This window comes from Manis javanica, chromosome 12 (assembly GCF_040802235.1).
Source record: "Manis javanica isolate MJ-LG chromosome 12, MJ_LKY, whole genome shotgun sequence".
Lineage (NCBI taxonomy): Eukaryota > Metazoa > Chordata > Mammalia > Pholidota > Manidae > Manis > Manis javanica.
Genome location: NC_133167.1, coordinates 441,152 through 466,866, shown reverse-complemented (window position 1 = coordinate 466,866; position 25,715 = coordinate 441,152). Strand labels below are relative to the sequence as shown.

The 25,715-nt window shown below is 46.0% G+C and overlaps 2 protein-coding genes across 4 annotated transcripts in view; one reads left to right on the top strand and one right to left on the bottom strand.

Annotated features, from left to right (window-relative positions):
• HDLBP (high density lipoprotein binding protein) overlaps positions 1-893 on the bottom strand; it is a 69,496-nt gene extending 68,603 nt beyond the window's left edge. Inside the window, exon 1 of one of the 2 annotated variants that reach the window (XM_037009559.2) lies at positions 753-893. The gene's annotated coding sequence lies outside the window, so the exon portion shown is untranslated. The remainder of the gene's footprint in view (positions 1-752) is intronic. The other variant, XM_073217792.1, reaches the window with a different exon arrangement.
• Positions 509-25,715, top strand: SEPTIN2 (septin 2). 2 transcript variants are annotated; one of them, XM_017664767.3, is made up of 12 exons: positions 509-793; positions 6,460-6,489; positions 7,927-8,047; positions 15,675-15,761; positions 16,523-16,646; positions 17,564-17,698; positions 17,849-17,966; positions 20,668-20,769; positions 21,169-21,314; positions 22,621-22,704; positions 24,198-24,255; positions 25,613-25,715. In XM_017664767.3, exons 2-12 carry the CDS (start codon positions 6,481-6,483, stop codon positions 25,712-25,714), a joined length of 1,086 nt encoding a protein of 361 aa, XP_017520256.1. In that variant the 5' UTR covers positions 509-793; positions 6,460-6,480; the 3' UTR covers position 25,715. The 2 variants fall into 2 exon arrangements, with proteins under 2 accessions (XP_017520256.1, XP_017520257.2); XM_017664768.3 differs by lacking the exon at positions 509-793 and adding an exon at positions 1,031-1,158.

Genomic DNA, 25,715 nt, shown 5'->3' with positions numbered 1-25,715 from the left:
GGTAAGAAGATGTTCAGCAAGTGGCCCCGAGTGTCTCATCATGTCAAAACATGTGGCCCTGTCGATATCCCACGCGTCAGAAAACAGCTTCGGGTTCCAAAGCTATGCTGCTGTCGCCCATCAGACTCTAAATACGTATTTACTACGAGTCCGAGTAATCTAGGAAGGCTTCCGGGACGAGGGCATCCGCGCCTAGCCTCGGTCTGAGTATCGGACAGCTGTGGGCCTGGAGGCCGCCGAGAGGAAGGAAGGACGCGCAGGGTCGGCCCCGCCACGTCGCCGACAGCCGACCTGCGGACGCCGCCCGCGTCTCCCCAGCACCGACCACAAGGGTAGGCGATGCCGCAGCGCCCGGCCCCTCGGGCGCAGGCCCAGCCGGGGTGCACGGAGGCAACATCCCCGGGGACGCACGTCCAACTCGATGGTCTGTGCACAGGCCCGCAGACCCACGTGAGCAACGGCAGCCAATCAAGGCGAGATTCCGCACCACCGAGTCGACAGCAACGTGGCTAGAGCAGACCCGCCTGGCCGCTCGCGGAGCTCCGCAGCACGGCTCCTGAGCCTCCAGCTCGGTGCTGCCGCCATCTTCCTGGAGGCGAGCACAAGAGGCGAATACTCCAGCCCTGTGGTCGCTCCGCGCTCCTACCGCCACTGGCCCTCCGTTCGTGGTCTCCTTAGCTGCCACTTCTTTCCTTCTAAAGAAACGCCCCTACCCCCTCTCTAGTTACCCTCAAGGTGAAGAATCACATTACCTGTTCCACTCTTACCAGCGTTAGAAAACCAAGCTCATAAGGTAGGAACTGTGGAGAAACAGGGACAAGTCGCCATCTTGGTAAAGGAGAAGAGGCTACGGTTGACCTCCCTCACCGCCCCCCCCCAAGCCTCTATATGGCCAACCGCCGTGGGAGGGGCACAGCGCCTGCGCAGAGCGGAAACCGCGGACGAGCCTGCGCCTGCGCACTCGGAAGCCGGCGAAAGGGGGCGGGAGGAAGGCCGGGTCGCTCGAGGGCAAGGAAAGAGTTGGCAGGGGGCGGGACGGCGTGGTGACGCATGACGCGATCGCGGGCGGGGCGTGGCGGGGAGCTAGACGGTGGACGCTGGGAGGCTCTTCGGCGCGGTTTGTCGGTCGGTCGGTGTGCATTCTTCAGTTGGGTGGCGGTGAGTGTCTCGCGTGGGTCGCCGCTGCCGCGGGGCGCACACAATAAGCCGGCGCAGGAGGGATATGGGGCCTGCTTGGGACGGCGGTCAACCAGCTCTGGGGGCTCGCGCGGCATGGGGGAGGGGCGGCCACCCCGGGGTCCTCCCCGACCCTCCTCGCGCGCTTCTCCACCCCGAGTCCTCCCCGGCCCTCCCCCATCCCCTCCCCGGGGGTGCCCACCGCCCCTCCTCGCCCCCTGCCCTCCCCTCCCCGGGGGTCCTGCGGGGCCCTCGGCCATCCTTTCCCCGGGGGACCTCCCCGCCCTCGGCCGCCCCTCCCCCGCGCTCCCACCCCCACCGCGGCGGACCCTCCGGTCCCGGGGCTCTCTCCGGCCCTCCTCATTTGCCCGGGAGGCCTGGCACGGGCCGAGGCGGCGGAGGTGTCTCCTGGGAGAACCCAACTGACACTTTAGTCACCGTGAAAATTACGTGAATTGGTCTCAGTAACGGGTTTGAGGCGCCGAACGTGCGGTGGCGGTAGTAGTCGCGGAAGGAAAGTGCAGGTTGTGCCCTATTGGGCGCGTTTTCGTCGTGCGGCCACCCATGGTCGTCCGGACAATGGGGCCTTTCCACCCTGCCCGCTCTGGCAGACAGGAAGCATCAAGCGAGTCTTGACGCCATGGTGATTTCCAAAGCCTTTTCTCGCGGCAGATAAGGCAGGGCACGGGGGGACGGGAGGCGGCGGCCCCTGTACTGTGCAGGGCTTAATCCGGGGGGAGGGAGCTCTGGGGATGATGGGCCCTCCATTCGCCTGGAGGCCTGAGAGGGGGATGCAGACCTGTGGCTGCCGTTGCTCAGTAAAGGCTCCGCTAGCTTGGCCCACAGGACCCGGCCACCTTTCTGACTAGTGCTGGCCAGTGCCACCCCTACCGTACTTACCAACCGCACACACAGAGGTGCAAGACCCGACCACACTGAACGTTTAGTTCAAACTGCTGTGGGTCTTTCTCGCTTTTGGCCTTGACACAAACCCTTCCTTCTGTCTGGAACCCATTTCCCTCCTCACCTCCCCCCTTTGCTTTCCTAATCCCTGCTCCGTCATTTAGGACTGTCCCATAGTAGACTTTCTCTGGCCGCGATAGGTGTTTCCCTGATGTTAGCCTTTATGGTTTTGTATGGTAGTTGTCCACTTGATCATTAGTCATTGGAGGGGCAAGGGATGTGTGAATTTTGTCACCTTTCCCATTACCAGTACAATGATCCACACATAGAAACTTCTGTCAGATATTTCTGTAATGATTCAAATCATAGTAACTCGAGATAAACTTGATGTTTCACGTCAACATTGTCATCATGAGAAGTGTAACGGCGCACAGGGGTGGGAAAGCTGTTTTCCTGGTGTTCACAGTTGGAGGTTCATGGTTGTCATTTTTACCAGCTCAAGTTCAAGCCTTCTTTGCACCAGCATCCTGGCTCACACGTGTACTGCTCTGTCAAATCTTGGCAGTGATCGATCTCCTCAGCTGTAAAAGTTGTCCTGGTACTTTTTTCCATTTTCCACTTTGCTCCAACCCAGCACTGCAGCTGGGGTAAAGAATAGGAGCTTCTCAAATCAGATCAGATTTGCGTTCAGACTGCTCTTGAACTAGCAAGGTGACCTAGGGAAATGGAGGGGCCCTCCTCTGTCACCATTCATAAATGTAAATCAGGTCCCTTTTTAGACCCAACTCCAAAAACAGTAACTGCTGAAAATGAAAAGCTGTTTTTGTTTTTGCTTTTTTCCCAGAGAAGGCAACACCAAAACTCATTTGGCAGAATTGGGGTGAATCAATTTACACAGTCTGTATTTATCCCACTTTGTGCTAATTGTCATACACATGACTACAGAAAATGTATTTACTTACAGGGTGCTGCCGCAGATGTCACTGAGGGCATTATGTGGTAAACCATGCGTGTACCTTCCTCAAATCCAAAGAACCTGAATGCCAGAACATTCCAAGGGCTCTGGATAAGGGGTTATGGACCTTTGGGGGTCCTACACTGCAGGTCATTTTGTGGATTGGGAGGATGTATGTAAATACAAGAATAACATGGTGGTGAATCATAGTTATGGCTAGTCCACTAATGTTAATACCACCAGCAAAATAAGTATATATTGCTAAGAATCCAGCTTTATCTATTTGCTCTTCATCTTTTGTTTTAGAAGTTTGTTCAATGTGAATTGGGATGGGAGAATTGCTCCCTGGAAGAGGCAACCATGGGTCAAGGAGAGAAAAATTAAACAATTCATAGCATCTAGAATGAGCACATCCTGAAAGAATAAAATTTTGGTTTGACCACATTTCTGAGGGTTGGGGAATACAGTTCTGCACCCGGGGTTTAAATTAATCACAGCGCTTGGCAGTCTGTTGCTGGATCAAGGCATTCTCGCTGAAAATCAGGAGCTTCAGAAGTTCAACGTAACTCTTTCAACTTGCATTTTACATTAGTTAATAACTTAAGTTGTTAGAAAATCGTAGTGGATCCAAATTAGATTTCAGGAAACAAAATCTGAATATGAAGTAGGATGTGGCAAAAGGAACTTGGTAATTAATATTAAAGCAAAGTTGAAGGAAGTGTCTTTTAGGAATTCAAAGCCTGTTCCATTCATGATATTCTCCATTTTCCCATTCATGGGTTGCATCAAGATAGGTCTTTAGTGGGAGGAAACTGATAGGAGTGGAAGTTCCCCTTTCTCTCATACAGAGCACCCTCAGTCCTACTGTACAAGCTAAGGGATGAGTACTGGTGGGCTCGCAGTGCAGCGCTGTCAGGGTGCTCAAATGAAGTTGGTTGGGGCCTCGGGGGTTTTGGTAAGGAGGACTTGGGAAGCTCAGGAGAAACTTGCATGGTCCTCTGTCAGACTGAGTTGATTGGAAATCAGATGGATGAGGTAGTTGGTAAGGCAAGTGCCCAGTCTTTTCGATCGTCAGGCATTTACTCTTTCTGAATTGTTCCTACATGTTTGGGTTTGATTTGTTTCTTTTCTTTATTCTACTGTAAATTGCATGTTTCCCTGTTTCCATTCCTTGGTATTCCCTGCCAGTACAGAAAGAAATTTACTTTATATCTATCTTGTATCCAGCCACCTTACTAAATTATATTATTCTATATTTTTTTTAAGCCAGAGCATGTATGCTTTTTGTGTATTCTGTCATCAGCATGAAAGTTTTTCTGACTTTTCATTTTATTATTTCACTGCATTTTCAATGAACTTGCCAAAGTAATAGTAAATAATCATAGTGAGTTTGCAATATCAAGATCTTACTTATTTATCTGAACAACAAAAAAGACAAGTAGAGAAATATGGAATGTTAATTCAAGTTTTATAAAGAGCTGTTTTTAATTTATGATGATGGTTTGTTAATTTTAAGAGCCCTTATTTTTAAAAACAGCTAGTAATCATAATCAGGGATGACAACAGTGGCTGAGGGGATATTTGAAATAATACTAGGATTGACTTGATAATTGTTGAAGCAGGATAATAGGCGCTACATGGGGGTTTTGTACTTTTGTATATGTTTGAAATTTTTCGTGTTTTAAAATTATTGTGTAATGGGCATCGCAACCTAATTAGTGACTGTAATTTAAATCAATTTAGCATTCCACTGTTTAGAGAGTTACATTGGCCATTGGTTTTCAGAAATACCATGAATTATATTTAAGCTATTTCCTTACCTAATATTTTTATTATTTTTATCAGAGTTAGTTGCTTAATTTTATCATACGCTTCCTCAACATCTGTTCATATGTGCTCTTCTCCTTTAATTTGTTGTAATGGCATATACTGATAGATGCTGTTGGTACATTTCTGGAATCTAATGGCTAGCAAATATGTCACTGAGAATTTTTGCATTTATGGTCATGCATAAAATTTATCTACCCTACTCTAGCCAGCTTTCTTTCTTCCTTAGGCCTCCCTCTGTGTTTGTTATTAAAGTTCTGCTGTCTTCCTAAGTAAACTGGACTGCTTTCCCTTTTTTTGTAGTGGCCTAAAGTGACTTGATGCTATCTGGCGAGGGCTGGCTGGAATTCAGCTCTAATTCTACTCAGTCTTGGTCACGTTTTCATTGCTAGATCTTTATTCAGCTGATCGGTGGTATTCTGATCAAGTTTTCTAGTTCTTGGTTCCATTTTGGTAATTTACAGGGCCTAGGAAATCATTTTTTCCAGATTTTCAAACCTCTGGACCTCTGCTCTCCATGCTTTCCCAGGATCCACTATATTCCTTGCCCTGCTGGCAGGTTCTTCAGAATCCCCCTCCTGCTGCCCCTCCGCCTAGCATTCCTACTTTCCTTTGAGCTCACGTCACCCCGCTATCCAGGCTGGAAGTGCTCTTGTCCTCTAGACCCGGCCTCGCTCTCCTTCTCAGTCAGCGGTCCTCCTGTGGTGGTCCGGGTCTTACCTCGACTGCATGCGTGTTAGTACGGGTCTCACCCTCCTCGTCCAGTCCCCATCTGGTTCCTCCCAGACATGAGAGGAAGGCTCCCAGTGGGCCCTGGAAAGAGGAACCAGGGCTGTGACCTTTACCTTCTGTGACTCAGTACGGCGGGATTAAGGGCCCGTGAGTCCTACTGCTGTCTTACGCTTGGTAACTAAGGCACCTGTGAAGGGTGCAGGGGCCCATGTCTTCAGAGGTGCTTGGGAACATTAACTCCAAAGGGAAACTTAAGGTGTGTAGTATTTCAGAATGTTAAGGTTTGGGGAAAATGGGGAGGCAAGAAAGTGAAAGCCGTGTCGGACACATTTCTAAGCTCCAGAGGGAGTCAAATTTGACTGCGTTTATCTTTCTTGACTTTTGTTATCAGAGGTTGGCCCAACAGACTCCCAAGTTTCCCAAAGCTGCAAGACTTCTAAATTTGTTCTAAAATTCCAGATACCTCTAAGGCGTTGTCACACATCTCCAGCACCCGGGGGCTTCAAGGCCTCCTTCCTTTTTAAGTGTAGGCATATTGCCGTGGGCCCCAGGGTAAAAATCTAGTTCTCAGGAGCTGAAGAATCTCCAGATAGCAGACAGTGCCTCTCAGGCAAGCGCCCTTTCTTGTTGAAAGGTTTCACTGAAAGAAAGGAAATTACATAATTCCAGAGGTCATGTTTATATTTAATTTTGTAATGAGATGATAATTCCATCATTTCTGGGGAAGTGTATTTTATGTAATTGAGAAAGAAGCTGAGTGATACAGGCTGTTGACACCTTAGGTGTAAGTCTCTCTGGATGTCAGTTTATGCTGAATTAAATGTGTGTGTACGTATATGGATGTTTTTTGTTTTTTTTTTTAACAGATTGACAAAACTTCACAAAAGATGTCTAAGGTAAGAGATCACATTTCATCATGTATATACAGTGTAAGGTGAAACTGCTTTATTTTTTCAAACTTTATATTCAAGAGTTATATTTATTTTTAATGTATATTTATTTTTAATACAGCTGATATATTTGATTCATTAAGACATAACTATAATTTGTCTTCCTAGTAGCTTGGAGCTTTCTGTTTTCAGATTTTCAATTTCTTGTTTCTGTATATGACTAACAGTCCATTTAGCCTCTTTAGATCATTCCCAGCAGATGAATCAAATAATAATTTCAGATTCTAATAATTTATCATGATGAAATTGATGAGGCTCTTAGACTTGATAAATTGGTGTAATATGAACTCTTGCCAATTAGCCCAGAACCTTGAAATAAATTAGTTCTAAAAGACATGCTGAAAAAAGTGGAACTTGTGGTTAAAATTGCAAGATTAAGATTTCTCTTTCCTTTTATTTTGGAGTCTTTGGGTGTTTGTTACTATCTGATGTGTAGTCATCATACGAATTTTTGCTTTTTAATCAAGTATTAGTGTGGCTCACCAGTAAGCAAAACAGAAAATAAAGATTAGCTGCCATTCTTTGACCTGCAAGTAACCCCATAACGTTTTACACCTGTGTGTGCACATGAGCATATACACTTGCAAAATGTGATCCTAAAGGAAACACTACTTTATTTATATCTTGCTCTTTACAATTGATGAATCGTTTTTTTTTTTTATTTCCTCCCACTTTGAGTAGTCCAATCCCTGGATCTGCAGTTGTGCTGTGTCTTCATCTGTTACTCCCCCATGAGGGAGCCCCCAGCAGGGGACAGTGATGCTGCAGTGCCCTCCGGTCTGACTACCTTCTCATTGGTCTTCCCTTTGGGCTTTGAAGCCAGATAGTTAAACATCCCACTCCTAAAATGCCCGCCTCCCCTTGCTGACACTTCCGTAACTCCTAGGGAATATAGAGACATGGTTTTTTTCTGGAGACTTCACACAAATGTGTCACACCTGATGCTTGGAGGTATTTGCTTGGGAAGCTATTCTTCAGCTGTGTTTGTTGGGTGAGACCACTTTTAATTGTGGCATTACTTTGTAATTGGACTGACTTACCTGAAACTATAGACGATTTATAAAATCAAAATTTTGAAGTTGTACTGAGATGAATTAAGCATGTGTCTTTTTTGTCTTGCTTAATTGCTTAACAGAAGTGTAGTTTTAGGTGAGAATATAGATATGGACTAATGCTGGATCAGTGTTTCTTTTTCATAAATGTTCTTCAGTGAATACCATCAATTTTCTCATAGAAGTGACTTTCTGGAAGTGTTGATTTATGTGTTTTTTAACTTGTGAGAACTAATGATACCTGAGTTTGTCACATGTTTGTATCTTATGAGTAACAAGTAAGGTGTTCAATTTCTCTCACTGTCTCTCTCTTTTTTTAATTCTATTTTAGCAACAACCACCTCAGTTTATAAATCCAGAAACTCCTGGCTATGTTGGATTTGCAAATCTTCCCAACCAAGTTCACCGAAAATCTGTGAAGAAAGGTTTCGAGTTCACACTGATGGTGGTCGGTAAGAAATTACCTTATACCCTCAAGCTTATTAACTACGTGGCTTTTGCCTGTCGCCAGCCTGTGGAATGTAATAGCGTGACCTATAAAACCAAAGGGAAAAATCCTTTGTTGAAAGAATCAAATGACCTAAGAATTTAGGGGAAAAAACTCTTTGGAAAATTCTGCAGAAGAGTAAAATTACAATTTTTCTGTCATTTCCTTATTTATATGTAGTGAAAGTTCTATTTACTGTGGTGGTCAGCCTCCAGAATGGCCCCCAGTGCCTCTTGCCTCCTGGCAGTCAGTATGCCCTCTAGTCCTTCCCATACTGAATAGGGCTCCCCTGTGTGACCAGTAAGAAATCACAGAAACAAATGTGTGTGACTTTGAGACTGGGTCAGAGACCTACCTGCAGCCTGTTCTTTGCCTTCTCTTGAGTCCCTCACTTTGGAGGAAAGCAGCCACCGTGTTGGGAGGACACCCAAGCAGCCTTATAAAGACGTCCACTAGACTGGGAACTGAGGCCTTCCAATAGCCACGTAAGCGACCCATCTCAAACACCCTCTGGCTCCAGTTAAGCCTGCTGGTGACTGATATTAATGGTTACCCACTAAAAACACCCTTCCATCCCCACCCAAGCAATAACCACCAACCTTAGATGCTCCCAAATACCTGATTCAGAAAAATGCGTAAGAAAATAACAAAATGTTTATTGTTGGTTTAGGCCTCTGAGTGTTAACGTAATTTGTTACACATTTAATATATTTAATACAGCTAATATATTTAATCCAAAGCATGACTACTTAAGTTTTTGTGGTGGATGTATTTTAAATAAGTAATAACCCTTACAATATAGACCTTCCTCAACTTATAGTGAGGTTATGTCCCAATAAACCCATAAGTTGAATATGTCATAAGGCAAAAATGCATTTAGTACACCTAACCTGCTGAGCATCAGAGCTTAGCCTAGCCCACCTTAAAGGTGCTCAGAACACTTATGTTAGCCTACAGTTGGACAGAGTCATTTAACACAAAGCCTATTTTGTAATAAAGTGTTGAGTATCTCATGTAACCTATCAAATGCTGTGCTAAGAGTGAAAAAAACATGGTGGTCAGCGTGTCGGTTGTAGACCCTCATGATCATATGGCTGACTGGGAGCTGCAGCTCACTGCCACTGCCCAGCATCATGAAGGGACTGCTGTGCCACGTGTACCACATGTCAGTAGCCCAGGAAAAGATCAGAAGTCTTCAAGTAACTTGAAGTGTAGTTTCTGCTGAATGTGTATCACCTTTACATCATCAGAAAGCCGAAAAATCGTAAGTCAAGGACCCTCTGTGAAGTTTTAACAAATTATTTAAAGTCCTTTGAAATGGAGGGGTTACCTGACGTTTTTTCCTGTTGTCAGGTATCTCTTGCTGTGGACCACGGCATGTATTGTTTTTGAGCCCATGACAAGCTTAACTTGCTGAACTGTTGATGCTACTTCCCATGTCCTATCTTACTTGATTCTCTGTAACTGCAGAGTCCCCAGAAGACAGTGAGGGCCGTCATTGGAAAAGCTTGATGGTAATCAGGCATGAGATGGGCAAGTGATTATTTTGGTAATACTCTTTATTAGTAAATAGTACACATATCTGAAAAGAAACTGGGACCTTTGATCTAGAGAAGTTAATGGTGGTGACATGTTTTAGGAGCATAATGACATGATAGTGATAATGATATAAATTCAAGTTCCTGGTAGAAAAGAAACCCAGGGCAGTCTAACACAGTTACTTAGTTTTAGAGCATTCGAAGGCAGGCAGTAACTCCTGCTTCTGGCCATGATATCAAGAGGTTAATAACCTTTTTCTATAAAAAGTCAGATAGTATTTAAGGCTTTGTGGACCGTACATTTTTTGATGTAGCTGCTGAGGCCTGCTGGTGTGCTGGGAACAGTTGTAGACATTCCATCAGGGAAGAGGCAAAGCAGTGTTCAGTGAAGCTTTGTGAGCTGGAAAGATAGATTTGACTTGAGAACCATAGTTTGCTGACCCCTGACATAACTGATTGAAGACTAGTCTTCCTGGCCTGAATGAGTAGAACAGTGGCCAAAATACATAAAACAGCTCTTTTAAGATACTGGACAACAGGCAACAAAGGACTTTGATCTTGAGAGAAGGAAAATAAATTACAAGCACTGTGAAGTCATTCCAGCTTTCTACTGTTCACCTGTCCATGCCACAGGAAGGGCAGGTCTGGGGGTACAGTGACCTGAGCAATGAAGAAAGGGATCACACCCCAAAGAGGCTGAGGTAACTGGACACGGAGGCAGCAAGACCGAGTTCCAGAAGAGAGGAGGAAGGGCTCCAGAAATGTGTGTTGGGGGTTCCTCGTGACTAAATTCATATAGGTAAGGTAAGATTCCAATGAGGCTGGGCGAAATGGCAGCCACCAGGAGACCATGCTGAACTGGAGACTGCATAGAGTTGGAAAACTGGAGTGAGGTCAGGAGAGAGTGGAGTTCCAGCCAACCAGAGGAGAAATCACACTGCATTCACTAGGAACTCCGGAAAGTCCTTGCTTAGTACTCTGGACATTAAGGCCATCTAAACCCTTCCTAATAAAGCTTATAAGCAAGCCTTGAAAGGATCAAGCTGATACACAAATAACTACTTGCCAGGTCAAACCCGTCACTCATTGAAGGACATCAGAATCCAGGTGTCTATACCGTTAATGTGCACAATATCCAGCATCCAGTGAAAAGTTACTGGATATGCAAAGCAGCAAAAAAATGTGGCATAAAACCAGGAGAGATCATGCAGTAGAAGCCCATCCAGAAGTGGTGGAGATGAGGGACTTGGCAAATAAGAACGGTAACTCTCTTAAGTATGTGCCTGTATTTAAAGGGAAAGCATGAATGTAATGAGTTAAAGTACAGAATAAAAAAGAAGCAAATGGAACATCTAGAGGTTAAAAAAGATACATACGAGATGAAATATGTTCTGATGGGCCTAAGCACAGAAGAGAAGAGGGAACAGCATCCAGACTCTGTTGGCCCCGAGCAAGTAAGTACAAAGAAACGCAGGTCACTACAGAGCGGGTAGATGCAGGCTGCTGTCGGACAGAGAGACCTCACAAGTAGCTAAGGGAAAGGACAATGATTCCTTACAAGATCTAGGGTAAGAAAGGCCACGACTTCTCATCAGGAGTAAAGTGAACCGTGTGGAATGACAGTGTAAAGTGACGAAAGCCATCTGCCCAGTGTTGTGTGATCAAAACAACCTTCAATAATCAAAGAAAAAAGATGAAGCATTTTCAGATAAATAAGCTGAGAGCATTTATCACTGTCAGACCTGTACCCTAGGCTGGGTGAAGCTCTTCAGATTGGAAAGAGGAGCAGAGGAAATGGCCAGTGTGCTGTAAATAAGTGCTTCCCTTGCTTTTTAGTTTGTTTCAGAGATAACTGGCTTTGAGACAGAATAGTAGCAATGTAGCCACGTGGGAATAAAACGTGCAAGAACAGCCCCAAGGATGGGAGGGTGAGTAGATGCATGCTGTGCCAGCTTCTCCCATGGTGTGTGAGGCACCAGTGTCCACACAAACATGAAGTTAATGGCACATGTTGTAAACTCCAGAGCAGCTGCTAGGAAAAGGTTTGGCTACAAGTCAATAGCTTGGATAAAATAAAAGGTATTCAATCCCACAGAAAATGGAAGAGATGGGGCAAACAGAGACAGTGCGGCAAACGGCAGACTTGAGCACACCCCATCAATAATTACATGTACACAGATAAGCAAAGTAAAAGGCAGAGATCAGACCAAATGCCTTCGGTTGTCTACAACAAAAATACTTCAAGCGTAGAAACACAGGTTAAAAATAAAAGAATGGGGAACTACCCTGCAAACCCTAATCAGAAAGCTGCATGGTCTTATCACTATCAGGCAAAGGAGAATTCACGTCTCCATCTGATTATTCTCAGAGACGGAGGAGTAAATACAAATGATAAAGGAATTGGTTTAAAACAACACCCTGCATGTTCATCTAATAACAGCTCATAATACATGATGCAAAATTGATAGAGAAATATGTGAGTTTTTAACACACCTCACAGTAATTTATGAGAAAATAGAAAATCAGTAGTGAATTAAATAGAATATTGAAACAATACTATCAAACAGGATAGCCCGTTTGACGTTCTGAGCTCTGTGGTAAACTGCAGAATGCCGCAGTAGGCAGGGCGCACACGGCATCCCTCATTCACGGGGCGGGGAGGGGGGGGCGGCAGTGCATGCTTGCCGGCACAGGTGGTGCCGTGCGCCCACTTGGGTACCCCCCTAGAGGCTGGCAGAGCGGCTGTTGGTGAGGACCTGGAGCCAGGTGGGTACTCCTGGTTCCTGGTGAGAACATGGAGCGACACCGCCACTCTGGAAACCTGTTTGTTACATACTTAATGTTATAAACAGCGTGCAACTTGGCAGTCTGCCTCCGTGGAAGCTAGCCAAGAGGAACGGCAGCACCAGCATGAAACTAACTGCATGCGAATGTTCACAGCCACTTTCTTGAAATAGCCTGCTGTCTTGGGGTGGGAGGCTGGGCCAAGCTGGCAGATCCAACCGTGGGATGTTGCTCAGCCGTACAAGACACATACTACTACTGGTGGATGCAGCCACTTCGGGCTAGTCTCAGATCAGTTACACCGAGCAAAAAGCAGCCAGACGCAAGAGAGGGCACGCTGTAGATGCCTCGTACCTGAAGTCGCAGAGTGATCCAGACCCATCTAGTGAGACAGGAGGCGGGTAGATGAGTGGGTGCATGCTGTGGGGGCTGGCGAGGGCAAAGGTGACTCCAGTGGCATGGGGTCATTTATCTTGAGTGGGGTTTGTTTGCCTGAGCAGTATTCAGGCAAAACTATCCCAACTGTAGATTAAACGAGTGTACTTAACTAACCCAGGCATATCGGTGAGACTCAGTAAAGTTGATTCAAAGTAAAGCAGGTAGTTTGGGGATTAAGGCTGAGATGGGAAAGAAACAGCGAGACAGTTAACTCCAGAACCCTCCACTTTTACACTGTAATCATTACCAGTTCAAGAAAAGGGTATGCAGGTGTCAGTCCTTTTCCTAAGTGTATGTAAGACCTACGTTAGAACCTGTTTTTGCCAACTGGAAGAAATCCAAAGAGGATTTTCACTTCACTTCTACGAAGAAAGGTGAAAAGTGAAAGCGCTCAGCATTGCTCTTGCAGGGGGTGTTTGGGCAGCAGTCTAAAAGGGGTTTAAAATCAGAACTAAGCTGTTTGAAGACATCAAGGAGGGAAGCTGCCCCCGTCACGTGGCAGGTCGTCTGTGAGTGAGAAAACGTGATGACTGTGCCCTGAAGAGTCCGTGAGGTGACAGTTAGTGAACCAAGGTAATCACCCCCCCATTATGTGGGGGGTGGGGGGAGGCTAGTTCATCTTGAAACAACAGCGGGACAAAAATTCAAAGCTTGTTGCCAAATTTATCACCTGGTGGAAAGTAGGGGGGTTAATGTGACCACGCCCACAGGAGGATGACGGTGAGCCTGAGAGCTCTAGGGCTAAGCTATGAAAATGTGAGCTGACCCTTCAGCAATTGCATGACTGTAGGTTCACAGGCTCCTAGAGCGCACCGAGCCGTGGAACACTGCCCAGCGTGGGCCCTTGGTACAGGTTTGCAAAAGCAGTTTCCTCATGTTAAAATCAAGAAGTAAATGTGAAAAGAAGTTTCCCAGGTGAGAAAGCTCATTATTTCCTAGCATCCCTGGCTTGGCCTCACTTTTGCTGTTTACTTTGTTAGTCTAGAACTTGTTAGATTAAAATGTCCAGCCTCCATGACAGTCCGCCTGGCAGGGTTTCAGAAAAGACTACAGCGGAGGGAGCTCCACCTTCCCTCTGCGCGTTTTCTGTGTGGTGGCGCCACCTTGTGCCAGATGCTGTTTCCTTGTCACTGGTGAAAGCAGGAGCCCTTTGTAGTCTGGATGCCTCCCTTCCCAGTCTTGACTATCACTACTCTTAAAGGGTAAATAAAGTAGATTCGCCACCCCGGGATGTGCTGACTCTTGGATGTTGAGGAATTAGCGCTGGCCTAAATAAACGTCTTCCTCTGAGTCTCGTTTTCCGCTTGTAAAGGCGCCTGTTTGAGTAACTTGTTGCCGGGGTTGAGGTGCTGGTGTGAGCTGGGGAGCACGCACAGCCCAAGAGCAGCCTGTGCTCTGCATTACTGAGCAGACTATTCGTACGGCTGCCCAAGAGCTACTTGTGCCCTAAGTCAGGAGGCCCTGCTCCAAGAGAAACCATCAGCTTTGTATTCTCTGTGCCGCCCCTGGGCTCAGACAGCTGTTGCCACCCAGTCAGGATGGACTGTAGAGCCCCAGAGGGGCACGGACTTGACTCCCCTGTTCTCTGCCGGTCCTGGCTCTTCAGCCTGTGCCAGCACATGGAAGGGACTTAGCGCACGCTGGTGAAATCCCCTTCCGGTGTAATAAAGAGAGGGCACTGCTGGATACTTTTTAAAAAAGTACTTGGAGGGGTCGTGTGCATTTAGTCATGTTTTTGTGCTCTTAGGTTTGGACACATTCAACACATAACTAATTTTGTCCTTTCAGTGTTTCTGTTCTGTGAAAATCACAGTCAAATTGGAGTGCAGTCCTAATTTTGGGTGTCTACACATTTCAAATTCACTCTTGTTCCTGATTTTCTCAGAAATAAAGGTTTTAGAAACAGGTGTGTACCCCTTCCACATACCATGCAGGACGTAGCAGAGGGCAGTGCAGACTGAAGCATCTGGGGACAGCAGGGTCCCAAGCTCAGAAGCACTTGTTTATGCAAAATGAAGCCATAGATGGTAACCTACACTGAAAGTGATGGGATCTGTTCATTCTTCCTTAGAATATAAAATTTAATCTTGGTGGTTTGGACCAAATTTGAAATCAAATTTGAAACGTTCAGAATATGGAGTCACAGTAGTTGAAGAGGGATTCTTAACTCATTAGATGCTTGAGTGAGAACACTTGTTGCGCAACTGAGTGGGGCATCACCAGCAGTGGGCTCTGGGATGTCTGAAACGGGGAAGTGATGGCCCACTCCTGCCTGTCTGTCTACAGCGAGAGGTCGCAGGGGCCCTAGGTGTCTTCCTGGTTCCCTTCTGCGTTGCCTGGGAGGCAGCATTGGACAAATATGTTCAGTCTTACAAAGATGTGATGAGTTTAATGATAAGCCTAGGTGTCTTCCCAGTTCCCTTCTGCGTTGCCTGGGAGGCAGCATTGGACAAATATGTTCAGTCTTACAAAGATGTGATGAGTTTAATGATAAGCAAAACTTGTAACTGAAAACCTACTATGCATTTTCTATTAAAAAGAAACCTGTCTCTACCCACCCATTTTGAAGGGCAAGATCGCATCTCTGATCTTACCATGTATGAATTTTGGAGTCTCACAGACCTGGATTCAAACCTGGAAGGTGCTCCTACTGTGGGCAAGTTTATGACCTTTGACCCCCAGTTGCCCATCAGTGAAACGATCTTACCAGTTGCAGTCATCGCTTGGGGTACAGAGAATGATGCTTGTGAGGCACCTACATGGTGCCCAGCCTCCGTGGAGTAACCGTCATATGGACAGCCCTCACGACAATATTCTCCTTTTCATTTCAAGGTGAATCGGGTCTGGGAAAATCGACTCTCATAAACAGCCTATTCCTGACTGATCTGTATCCAGAAAGAGTCATACCTGGAGCTGCAGGTACGGAAGCTCCTAAATTGTGGTCAGTGTGGCTCTGCATGCAAGCGAGTGCATGACCAAGTATCTCATGCCTTAGCCTGTGTGTGTCTTCATTCAGCTTTAACAGAAGGAAAGCACCATGTAGGGAAAGGGATGTGCCCCTGAAGCCTTGGCGCCCTGGCTATAGACTGACCACACATCTGTGTGTCCATCCTCTCTTGAGTTTTGTGTTTTTGTCTGTAACGTATAGTAAGTAGCTTCTGTCAACATCATATTTTTGATGTGAGGATCAGGTGAAAACAGTGTCTCTGATAGAAGCCCCATAAGTAGAAGGTCACTAGTGTAGACGATGGGTCCAGGGCAGGACAAACACCGTTGAGTGGATGAGTTCAGCAGAGCCAGAGCCTAGGACTTGGGCTTCCGCAGCAGGACAGGCAACCCTCTCAACAGGTGTTTCTTTTTTTTTTTTTTTTTTCCACCAGGTGTTTCTTAGTTCAGTTTTTAAGTGACATCAGATAGTCCCAGGAACAGAAATCATAATTTCCAATATTGATTTTTAACCTTGCCAAGCAACCCTTTAACCTCAGCCTTGAGGTTTCTTTGGTGTCTCTGGGGTTGTTCCTACACAATTCTCACATTATCTTCTAAGAACCTTCCTCAAAGAGCAATAATAAACTCCATTTGTTTAATAGCAATAAGATTACTAACAGGTCATGTCTCTCATTTGCGAACTGGCTTGGCTTTAAGGTACAGGCTCTTAACTGAGCTGACTTCTTTTGTAGAGAAGATCGAGAGAACTGTCCAGATTGAGGCTTCAACTGTTGAGATTGAGGAGCGTGGGGTCAAGCTGCGCCTGACAGTGGTGGACACGCCCGGCTACGGGGATGCCATCAACAGCAGGGACTGGTGCGTGCACAGGGATGTGGGGCCCTGAGAGAGCTGAGGGCCCTGCGCTTGTTAACACCCATCCTGACGTATTAAACTTGCAGTGTCAGTGTGCAACTTTGGATTTAGGGTAGCAGATGTAATAAAACAGGGAGACACTTGAAAGCACTTTACCTGTGACTGTTTGAATGAGAGATTTCACAGAGAATGAGTATTTTTTTTCTCTAAGCTTTCTAGTGAGATCAGACTGCAAAGCTAGCCATCCATTAAATGTGAGTATAAACGAAACACCTTGATGTGAACTGTGGGCAGCGGACAGGATGCTGTAGCATGGTCTTCCTCCTGTCCATGTGCAAGAAAGTGAAATCTAGAGACACACTCATTTGCCAGATGAGGCCAAGAACAGAAGAGCAGAGCAGCTTTTCCCATGGCCCCACACAAACTGTCAAGCCCCAGTCCCTGCCAGCCTAAGGCTCAGCTTTGGAGCACCAGATGGGAAAAGGAAAGGAAGGGAGAATGTTTCGTGTTTCTTTGTTGTCAGGAAGTTCTCCCTCCGCAGGCCATTCTGGCAGCACTCTGCCCCGTTTCACATCCTATACCCCGTTCTTGATGCTGGCCCGCCGTCTGTGCCCCTCTGCCCTCAGAGTCACTCTCCCAGAAGCAACGGCACCCCTCTGTCTCCATTCAGTTATCTCAGGCTCTTTGGAACCTACCCCACTCAGGCTTTGACACCCCACCCCCAGAGTTTAGGGGAAGTCATGCCTGTCACAGCCGCAGAACCTCCATCATGCCAAATGTAGGAATCAGGTTTCCGTTCCCACCTTACCAGTGATTTATCAAATTGTATTTGGTGGGAGGACAGGAGACAGAAAGCCTTGCTTTCTGTTAGGGACCGCCTGCGTTTTGTACCTTTTGATTAATAAGTGTGTTTCTCTCAGTTTTAAGACAATCATCTCGTACATCGATGAACAGTTTGAGCGGTACCTGCACGATGAGAGTGGCCTGAACAGGCGGCACATCGTTGACAACAGGGTGCACTGCTGCTTTTACTTCATTTCACCCTTTGGGCACGGGTGCGTGGCCTCCCACAGCCGCCTGCCTCACGCTGGGCTTCCCCCACGCTGCATGAGTCAGCTTAAGAACTGGGGTCATTTTGAGAAAAGAAAGGTTTTGGGTCATCTACCTATTCTTTACCTAATATGTGACACTTCTGAACTCTTCAGTCTCAAGCCCTTAGATGTTGCGTTCATGAAGGCGATACACAACAAGGTGAACATTGTGCCTGTCATCGCGAAGGCTGACACCCTCACCCTGAAGGAGCGGGAGCGCCTGAAGAGGAGGGTGAGCCCCCCGGGCAGCTGGGAGGGGCTGGGGAGCTTGGGGAGGCAGAAGGGGAGCTCACCTGCTCCGTTTGTGCTCAGCAGGCTCCCAGCTCACGCTGAGTCATACAGGCGAGTGCCTTTGATGATCCAGACATCAGCTACGGTCTGTAGGCAGCCGTGCCTCCGGAAGAGTCTGTTTACGTCCCTACTTTTACAGAATGGGGCCATACTGTTCTGCTGTCGGACAGTGTGAATCCCCAGTACACCTAGCAAGTACTCACCTGGCCCTATAGCACCTGGCACCTGAATTTCTCCTGTGTGTTTCTTGGTCTTCCCATGCCTCCTTCAGTCCTGGCGTCTGGCATCTTTGCTCACTTGTGTATTCCAAGAGTTGAGAGCAGTACCTGGCACATCGTGCTCCTCGAAAGTGTTTGTGTGATGGGCCTGGGCGCACATCTGCCTTAGAGTGCTGTAAGGCAGGCAGACCATTACACAGGAGATGCATGCACATTTAAACATTAGAAAGATGGCTGTTTTTCTCTCAAAACAAGCTTGCAGCAACTTCTGTTCCCAAAGCAAATGTGTAGCTCTTCTCTCCCACCACCACCCCCCGAATGGCCTGGATGTGACCATTTCCGTGGTGTTCCCTGGTGGAGAAGTAGGAGGCAGCGCCCGGTTTGTCTGCTTCCTGCTTGTTGGTACAAGTGTCCATCCTGGGGCTTGATGCCCAGCAGCATGTTCTCTTGAGTCTTAAGAGTCCTGCTCTCTTCTTACTGATTTCATAAATTGACCTACAGATGTTTTTGTATTTTTAGACACTGATGGCCCTGCTGCAAACAATCTCTCCCTGTTTGACTTGTGTTCTCTCACTTCCTTGTGTACTCTGCCGCTGCAGCTTTTAAATTTGTGACTCAGATGTATTGGCCCTTTTCTTTATTTTCTCTACTGTTTGCCACTTTTTTAGGAAATATTTAGGACCCTGGAAGAGTCCCTGAAAGGGTTGTCATTTTATGCTTGATAAAAAGTATTTTAGCAATTACTGCTTAAGGGAGAGGTGAGGGAGGGGACGTGTCAGTGTTAGAATGCTCTCACCCAACTCCTAGGCTTGCTTCAAAGTCTGGGATGAATGGCAATGTCTTTCCACGCCTTCTTTGGCCCCTTCTCTACTCTGACCGAGAAGACCCTCTTCTGGACCCCCCCCCCCCCGCTGCCTCTCCTTCCTGCTAGGCTTACTCTTACCCTCTTCTTAACCTCTTTAACTCTTGCTTCCTATTGGCTTGGCTGGGGGCCGGCCACCAGCCTTGGCCTCACCACAGGTGGGCTGCTATGCTCTTCCTAGACTTGGGTTTCTGCCCGTTTTTACCACCTCCCTTGTCTTTCTGATCCCTAAATTGTCAGCATTGCATAACACTAGCTTGATCCTATCATCTCTTGTGGCTTCTGCTTTCTAAGAACCTTCCTCCTTTTTCATGTAAACCATGTGTAGACAGGAGCCCCCCCTTCCACTGACAGCTCTCCTAGCTTCCCTGACTCTGTAAATGGTCCCACACATTTACAGTCGCCTAGACTGAGAAATGCATGATCATTTTTGATTCATCACCATTTATCCTGTCTTCTGAACAGACTACTTAGCGTATGTCTCAGTTCTGTTCTCATCCCCAGTATAAGCCCTGTCTTCACAGGGCCGCCCAGGGAAAGAGGTGGGATTGACTGGGATGGGTCACAGGCAGGAAAAGGGAGCAGGCAGAGCAGGTTTGTGCTTACCGCTCTGCCTTTCCCAGAGCGAGGGGCTCGTCCCCTCATTCAGGAGCGAGGGCTCACTAGAGGGCAGCAGGCCAAGGCTGCAGGGCAGAGAATGTGGGTGGCGAGAAAGGCCTTTGCTTGATTCCTGAGTTAGTGCGGGCAATGCATTAAGTCCAAGGTCTTTTATTATGCAAGCCCCAAAACATCCCATTCAGAAGAACCAATCAGGGAGCAGGTATTTCCTGCTGATTTGGTTTGTGTTCTTACTCCCCTTGGAAGGTCAGGTCCTGGTGAGAGAGCGAGCAGGGCTCCAGCCTGCCTTGCACCCAGTGGAGTGCCTGGCACGTGGGGGCATTTGGGGCATGGTTTTTAATTTTTTGACTGATGAATGACAGCTTGCTTCAACTCCAGCTCAACTTTTTCTCCCCTCTCAGCTGTTACTGCCTGCTTTATGGTTCAGAGTGTGAAGTTCCACCGCAGGACAGTTTTTGCTTATTATATCTCCAGATCCCTAGCCTGACATTGGGGGGACCCTCCACTTGGTAACCCAAGTTCTTCTCCTGTCCTGTGTGACTGGATGTCTTACATTCTGGCCACCCAGGATTTCCTGTTACTTCTACAATGTAGTATCTTTGACAAGAACACCCAGCCTGGGTATCTCTCCTCCTGAGTCTCCACACACTGCACCTCGCTAGGCACCCAGGATGAGGGTTGGTCTTGGGGCTGTGGTGCAGGCTGTTGAGTCTGCTGCTTTGCACATTGAAGGTGGAGGTGTGTCGTCATTGTTCTGGACAGAGGATCCCTCAAAATGTGACATGAACAACTACTTTTTCAGCAGTTTGCAAAATCATTTGAAAATAATTCTAAACAATTTGATTCTTTATTCATGTTTGATCTATTTCTAATATTACGAGTTAGATTTGACTAAAAGATCATGCAGTTTGCTAAAATTGCTCCTGGTTTTGTCATTCCACCAGATTCTGGATGAAATTGAAGAACATAACATCAAAATCTATCACTTACCTGATGCAGAATCAGATGAAGATGAAGACTTTAAGGAGCAGACTAGACTTCTCAAAGTAGGACCCAGTCCCCACGCGCATGGTATAAGTAGCTGCATGTCCTGTTGTCCGTGCTTTCACAGCAGAGGGAGTTGGCCAAGGGCTAGGTCCTGGAAGGCGGGGCTTCTGTGAAGCTATACATGGGCTCAGTTACAGTAATGACTTTGCTCCGATGTATTGTGATGCTGCTGTCATTCAGGCTGGGAGCTCTTACTGCAGGTGTAATTGGTCTTCATGCATTTGTCCCATGTGGAAAGTATCTGCCACTTGCAAGTAGAACGTTGTAGATCATCACCTTGTCAAGTGGGCCTTGCAGTGAGAGTGCTCCGCACCCTCCTTGCCAGTGTTCTCGCATTCTCAGTGAAAGCTGGGGGTCCTTCCCAGTGTAAGCCTGCTACCCTGTGTGTATCTTTCTAGGCCAGTATCCCATTCTCTGTGGTTGGGTCCAATCAGCTGATTGAAGCCAAAGGCAAGAAGGTCAGAGGGCGCCTCTACCCATGGGGTGTCGTCGAGGTGGAAAACCCAGAGCACAATGACTTCCTGAAGCTGAGGACAATGCTCATGTAAGCTGTGTGCGCATTCCCCATTGGCAGTGCCTGGCACGGAGAGCAGAGCTTCCAAATAGGGATGTACGTGTGGCATGGGAGCTGACCACCAGCTTCCAGCTCCATCATGCTGCTGCAGTGGGGCCACAGGCCTGGGGCTCAGAAACAGTGTGAGACAGCCTGCTCCCCATAGGGCCTGTAGCTCACTGTACTTTCCTTTCTGGTCTGAAAGGTACCACAGCTAGTCAGCCTCAGGCTCTCACAGTGAGCCAGGAGAACCTTCCATTGATTCTTAGCACTTACAACAGACCTATGAAAATAGACCTTTTCTTCTAGAAGTAAATTTCACATTTAGCAACATACATGCATTGCTATTGCTCTGGACTCTAAAAATACTGCTCAAATCTATTACCTCTTTAATCAGAGGAGTTCAAAAAATGGCTGATCTAAATTTTGAATAACTGAAAATTGCTCTATATGTTCCATATATTTCACTTGGTTTAACTATTTTTAGCGAATTAAAATCACTAAAAATAACATTAAAATTATCATTCAATCTGTATCAAACATAACTGAATCACCATGTAAGATGCTGAAGTGCCTCATGCCCCTGAGGGATGGGTCCTTGGCTGCTGTGATCCGTCACCACACAGAGGCGGTGGCTGCGGAGGCTGCAGGGAGGGGCAGTGCCACCTGTGTTCTCCGGGTGCAAGAGAATGAGCCGCCCTGTGCCGGTCCTCAGCCCATTTCCCTGGATCCGAGTAAACGGGAATGTGAAGGCACTACTGGTTCTTGAGTGCCAAGCATTTGAAAAAGCTGGGCAAAAAAACATGTACATTTTATAAGATAAAATTCAAAGTATTGTTTCTCGTTTACCCAGAACATGAAATACTTCATTTTATGGTCTTGCAATAGCTTAAGCTAATTAGCTCTTCTGGTACAGATTTTAAACTTATGCAGTCATGAATATTTGAGTTGTGTATTTTTCATACTTTTAGAAAAGTATATTGTTTCAGACATTGTTTATTCAAAAAAATCTTGAGAGTCTCTGTGTATCTGCCTCTGTCCAGTGGAGACTCTTTCTGCCAAGCTTGCTGGTGCCTGTGGGGAGGCCCAGCCCAAGAGACCCTTAACAGTCCTGTGGGGCATGTTTGTGTTCCATGCAGGTAACAGAGGTGTCCCCACAGCCTCCCTCTCTTACCTCGAAATTGCAGCAACTTTGTGTAGTTCATCAGGTATAAGTGGGGCCTCTGCGCTCCTGTCAGGCTGCTCTCTCTGTGCAAACAGCACATGCGTGTAGCCACTTCGGTGTGTTCTCTTCCAGCACGCACATGCAGGATCTCCAGGAGGTGACCCAGGACCTGCACTACGAAAACTTCCGTTCCGAGAGACTCAAAAGAGGCGGCAGGTCATTGTCCCGAGTCCCGCTGTCCCCTTCCTCTGTCTATTCAGCTCAGCCTTCTTGGCTTCTGAGCAGCATGATTAGGTTTCCTACTCAGAAACCCCTGGGAGATACTTGCTAATTTAACTGAAATTGTGCTTTTCTTTTTTAGCCTGTTAAAGGTAGCTTTAATCATCTGCACATAAAGAACAGCTTTAGGTGGAAAAGGCCAGAGACCTGTAGTGTGTCCTCGCTCGCTTGGAAGCATCACTCTGTAAACGAGGACAGACTTATCCCCTGCCATTGAAGCTACTAAGGGTGGGGCCCCTATGCCCCTAGAGCACATGCAGCCGCCCGCAGTGGTCTTTCCTTGCCTCCCACCCTAGTAGGTCTTTATTTGAGACCCTGATTTGTGTCTGATACAACCACATCTCGGCTTAGATTTAATTAACAAATAAGTGATATATATCATTTATGAAAAGAATTTTCTGTACAGTCTACCTCCTTACCTGCGAGGGACATGTTCTAAGAGCCCCAGTGGCTGCCTGAAACCATGGTTAACAAACCCCTGGTGCTGTCTTTTCCTCCGTGTATATCCCTGTGATGAAGTTTAATGTATGTTACACACAGTAAGAGAGTGACAACAGCTAGCAGAAAACCAGTCATGACGGTGTACTCTAGTAAGAGTGGTGCAAGTGTGTGTGTGTGTCTCTCAAAACACCTCACTGCGCTGCACCCCACCTTGTGATGGTGAGAGAGAAGACACCATGTGAGGGGATGAAGTGAGGGGGTGATGCGGGCACTGCGCTGGAGCGTGAGGCTGCTGTTGACTTTCTGATTGTACGTTAGGAGGAGGATCGTCTTCTGGACCGTGGGGAACTGACACCAGGGACAAGAGGCCTTGGATACAGAGGGACTGTTGTCTTGTAGTTCTTTTAACTATTCACAGTTATTAAATCTGATGGATTTGTGCATACATAGGAGGTACTCATTAAAGTCCACATTATTATCTTATTAACTGGGGACCACACCTTAAGAAAGGTTTCAGAGGCAGCAAGAAAATCCCACTCTGAGGAAGGGACCCAGCTGAACCTGAGACTGTGGGCACACAGGGAGCTGTGTGATCGTGTGCTCAGAGGGCCTTCTGCTCGGCCCTCTCTTCGGGGTTGCACATGTCCTGTTCCTTTTTGCTGTAATGGTTGTAGTCTGTTCATCAAGAACAACTATCTTAAAAAGACCATTCTCTTATTTTAAAATAGCTAGTTTTTTGAGTAAAGATGAATGTGTCATTACCCCAACTTAGAGTAAGAAAAATCTCTTGAATTTTCCATTTCATGTTCTTTTTCATCATTCTTTTTCTTATTCATTCATGTCATTAATCAGAAAAATGACAAATATATGTAATGTTAAATAATGTTTCTCAGAAATGTAAAGTGAAATTTTGCTTTGGGTATCCATTGTCAGAAATAACTAACTATATTTGTCACAATAGTATAATTGGAACTCCTTTGAACTTGTAGAAAAGTGGAAAATGAGGACATGAATAAAGACCAGATCTTGCTAGAAAAAGAAGCTGAGGTAAGTGGAAAAGTACTTTGTAAGTGTGAAGCTTTCAGTTTATATCCAAAAATATTACTTGTGGTTAACTTACAACTTTCTTAATTTTGGGGGGAAGGAATGTGTTACATACAATTTTTATTTTGTATACATCTACACATAATATACATATTGCTTCACATAAATTATCTCAATATCCAGTTATAATTTAGTGAAAAAACTGAAATAATGAGAATTTAGTAACATGGCTGATTTTTATAAAATGTTCCTCAAAAAAGTCAGTAGTTTTCCTTTACAAAGACAATAACCAATTTGAAACGAGAATGAAAGAAACTGCTATTCACAACCATTAATAAAAATTCAAGAAACAATGTGTAGGACTTAATGTGGGTGAAGAAACTAGAAAACTACCAAAAACAATTTTCAAAGTTTAAATAGACATAACTTTTTAGGTAAGATGCAAAGCGCAAAAATCTCAGTTCTCTCTAAATTTAATGTAATTCCAGCACAGTTGTGTGTTTGCTGAACTCTTTCTTAGGGGAGAGCTTGATAAAGTACTTCTAATACTTGTTCTGAAATCTAAGCATGGGAAACACCAGATAGCTCTATGAGAATGGACCAGTGAGCAGCAGCTTGCGTTATGGGTATGGAATTCCCACAACAGTGGTCACCAGAGCGCTTGGGACAGGCATATGGTAGGCTGACTAAAGACACGTGTGGAGGCCGAAGTGTGGAAATATGCTCTGAGGTAAATAGAGGTGGCATTGAGATCTGTTAGAATATGTGCAATCCAGACAGATTCAGAACAGGCCAGTCTTTTGGAAACAAATATAATAAACTTATTTAGCCAAATAAATTCAGTATGAATCAAATATTTAAGTGTTAAGAACAAAGTTAGCTGAAGAAAAGTTAGATAAATATTCTTTAATACTTGCCTGGAGGAGGCCTTTCTGAACACGTATAAACATGATGAAAAAGGTAACAAGGATAACAGAGAACGAACACGCACCATGTGAAGAGCTAGGGCCTCCTTGCCTCCAGAAGAGCTGGACCGGCCCCACCCCTGTTACTGCACCTTCCCCGCTGGGTGACACTGGTCTCTTTTCCTTTTGGCTTAAAAAAAAATACCTCATGTTGTCTTCTCTCTTCACTTACTTCTTCTGTTTATTGTTAATTTCTATTATTTGAATTGCATTTTTTTATCATTTGCTTGATTTTCTGTTGAGTTATTGGTGCTTTTACTGATTTGTAAGAGTTCTTTGTATATTGACTCTATCATGTTTTGGGAAAGCATAGGAGTTGAAATTCTAGGACTCACAGAAGGCCCCTAAAGACCCTGAGAACCAGTAACGTGTCTCCAAACACCTTGTGTCTCTAGCTCCGCCGCATGCAGGAGATGATCGCGAGGATGCAGGCACAGATGCAGCTGCAGATGCAGAGCGGGGACAGTGACAGTGGTGTTCATGGGCACCATGTGTGAG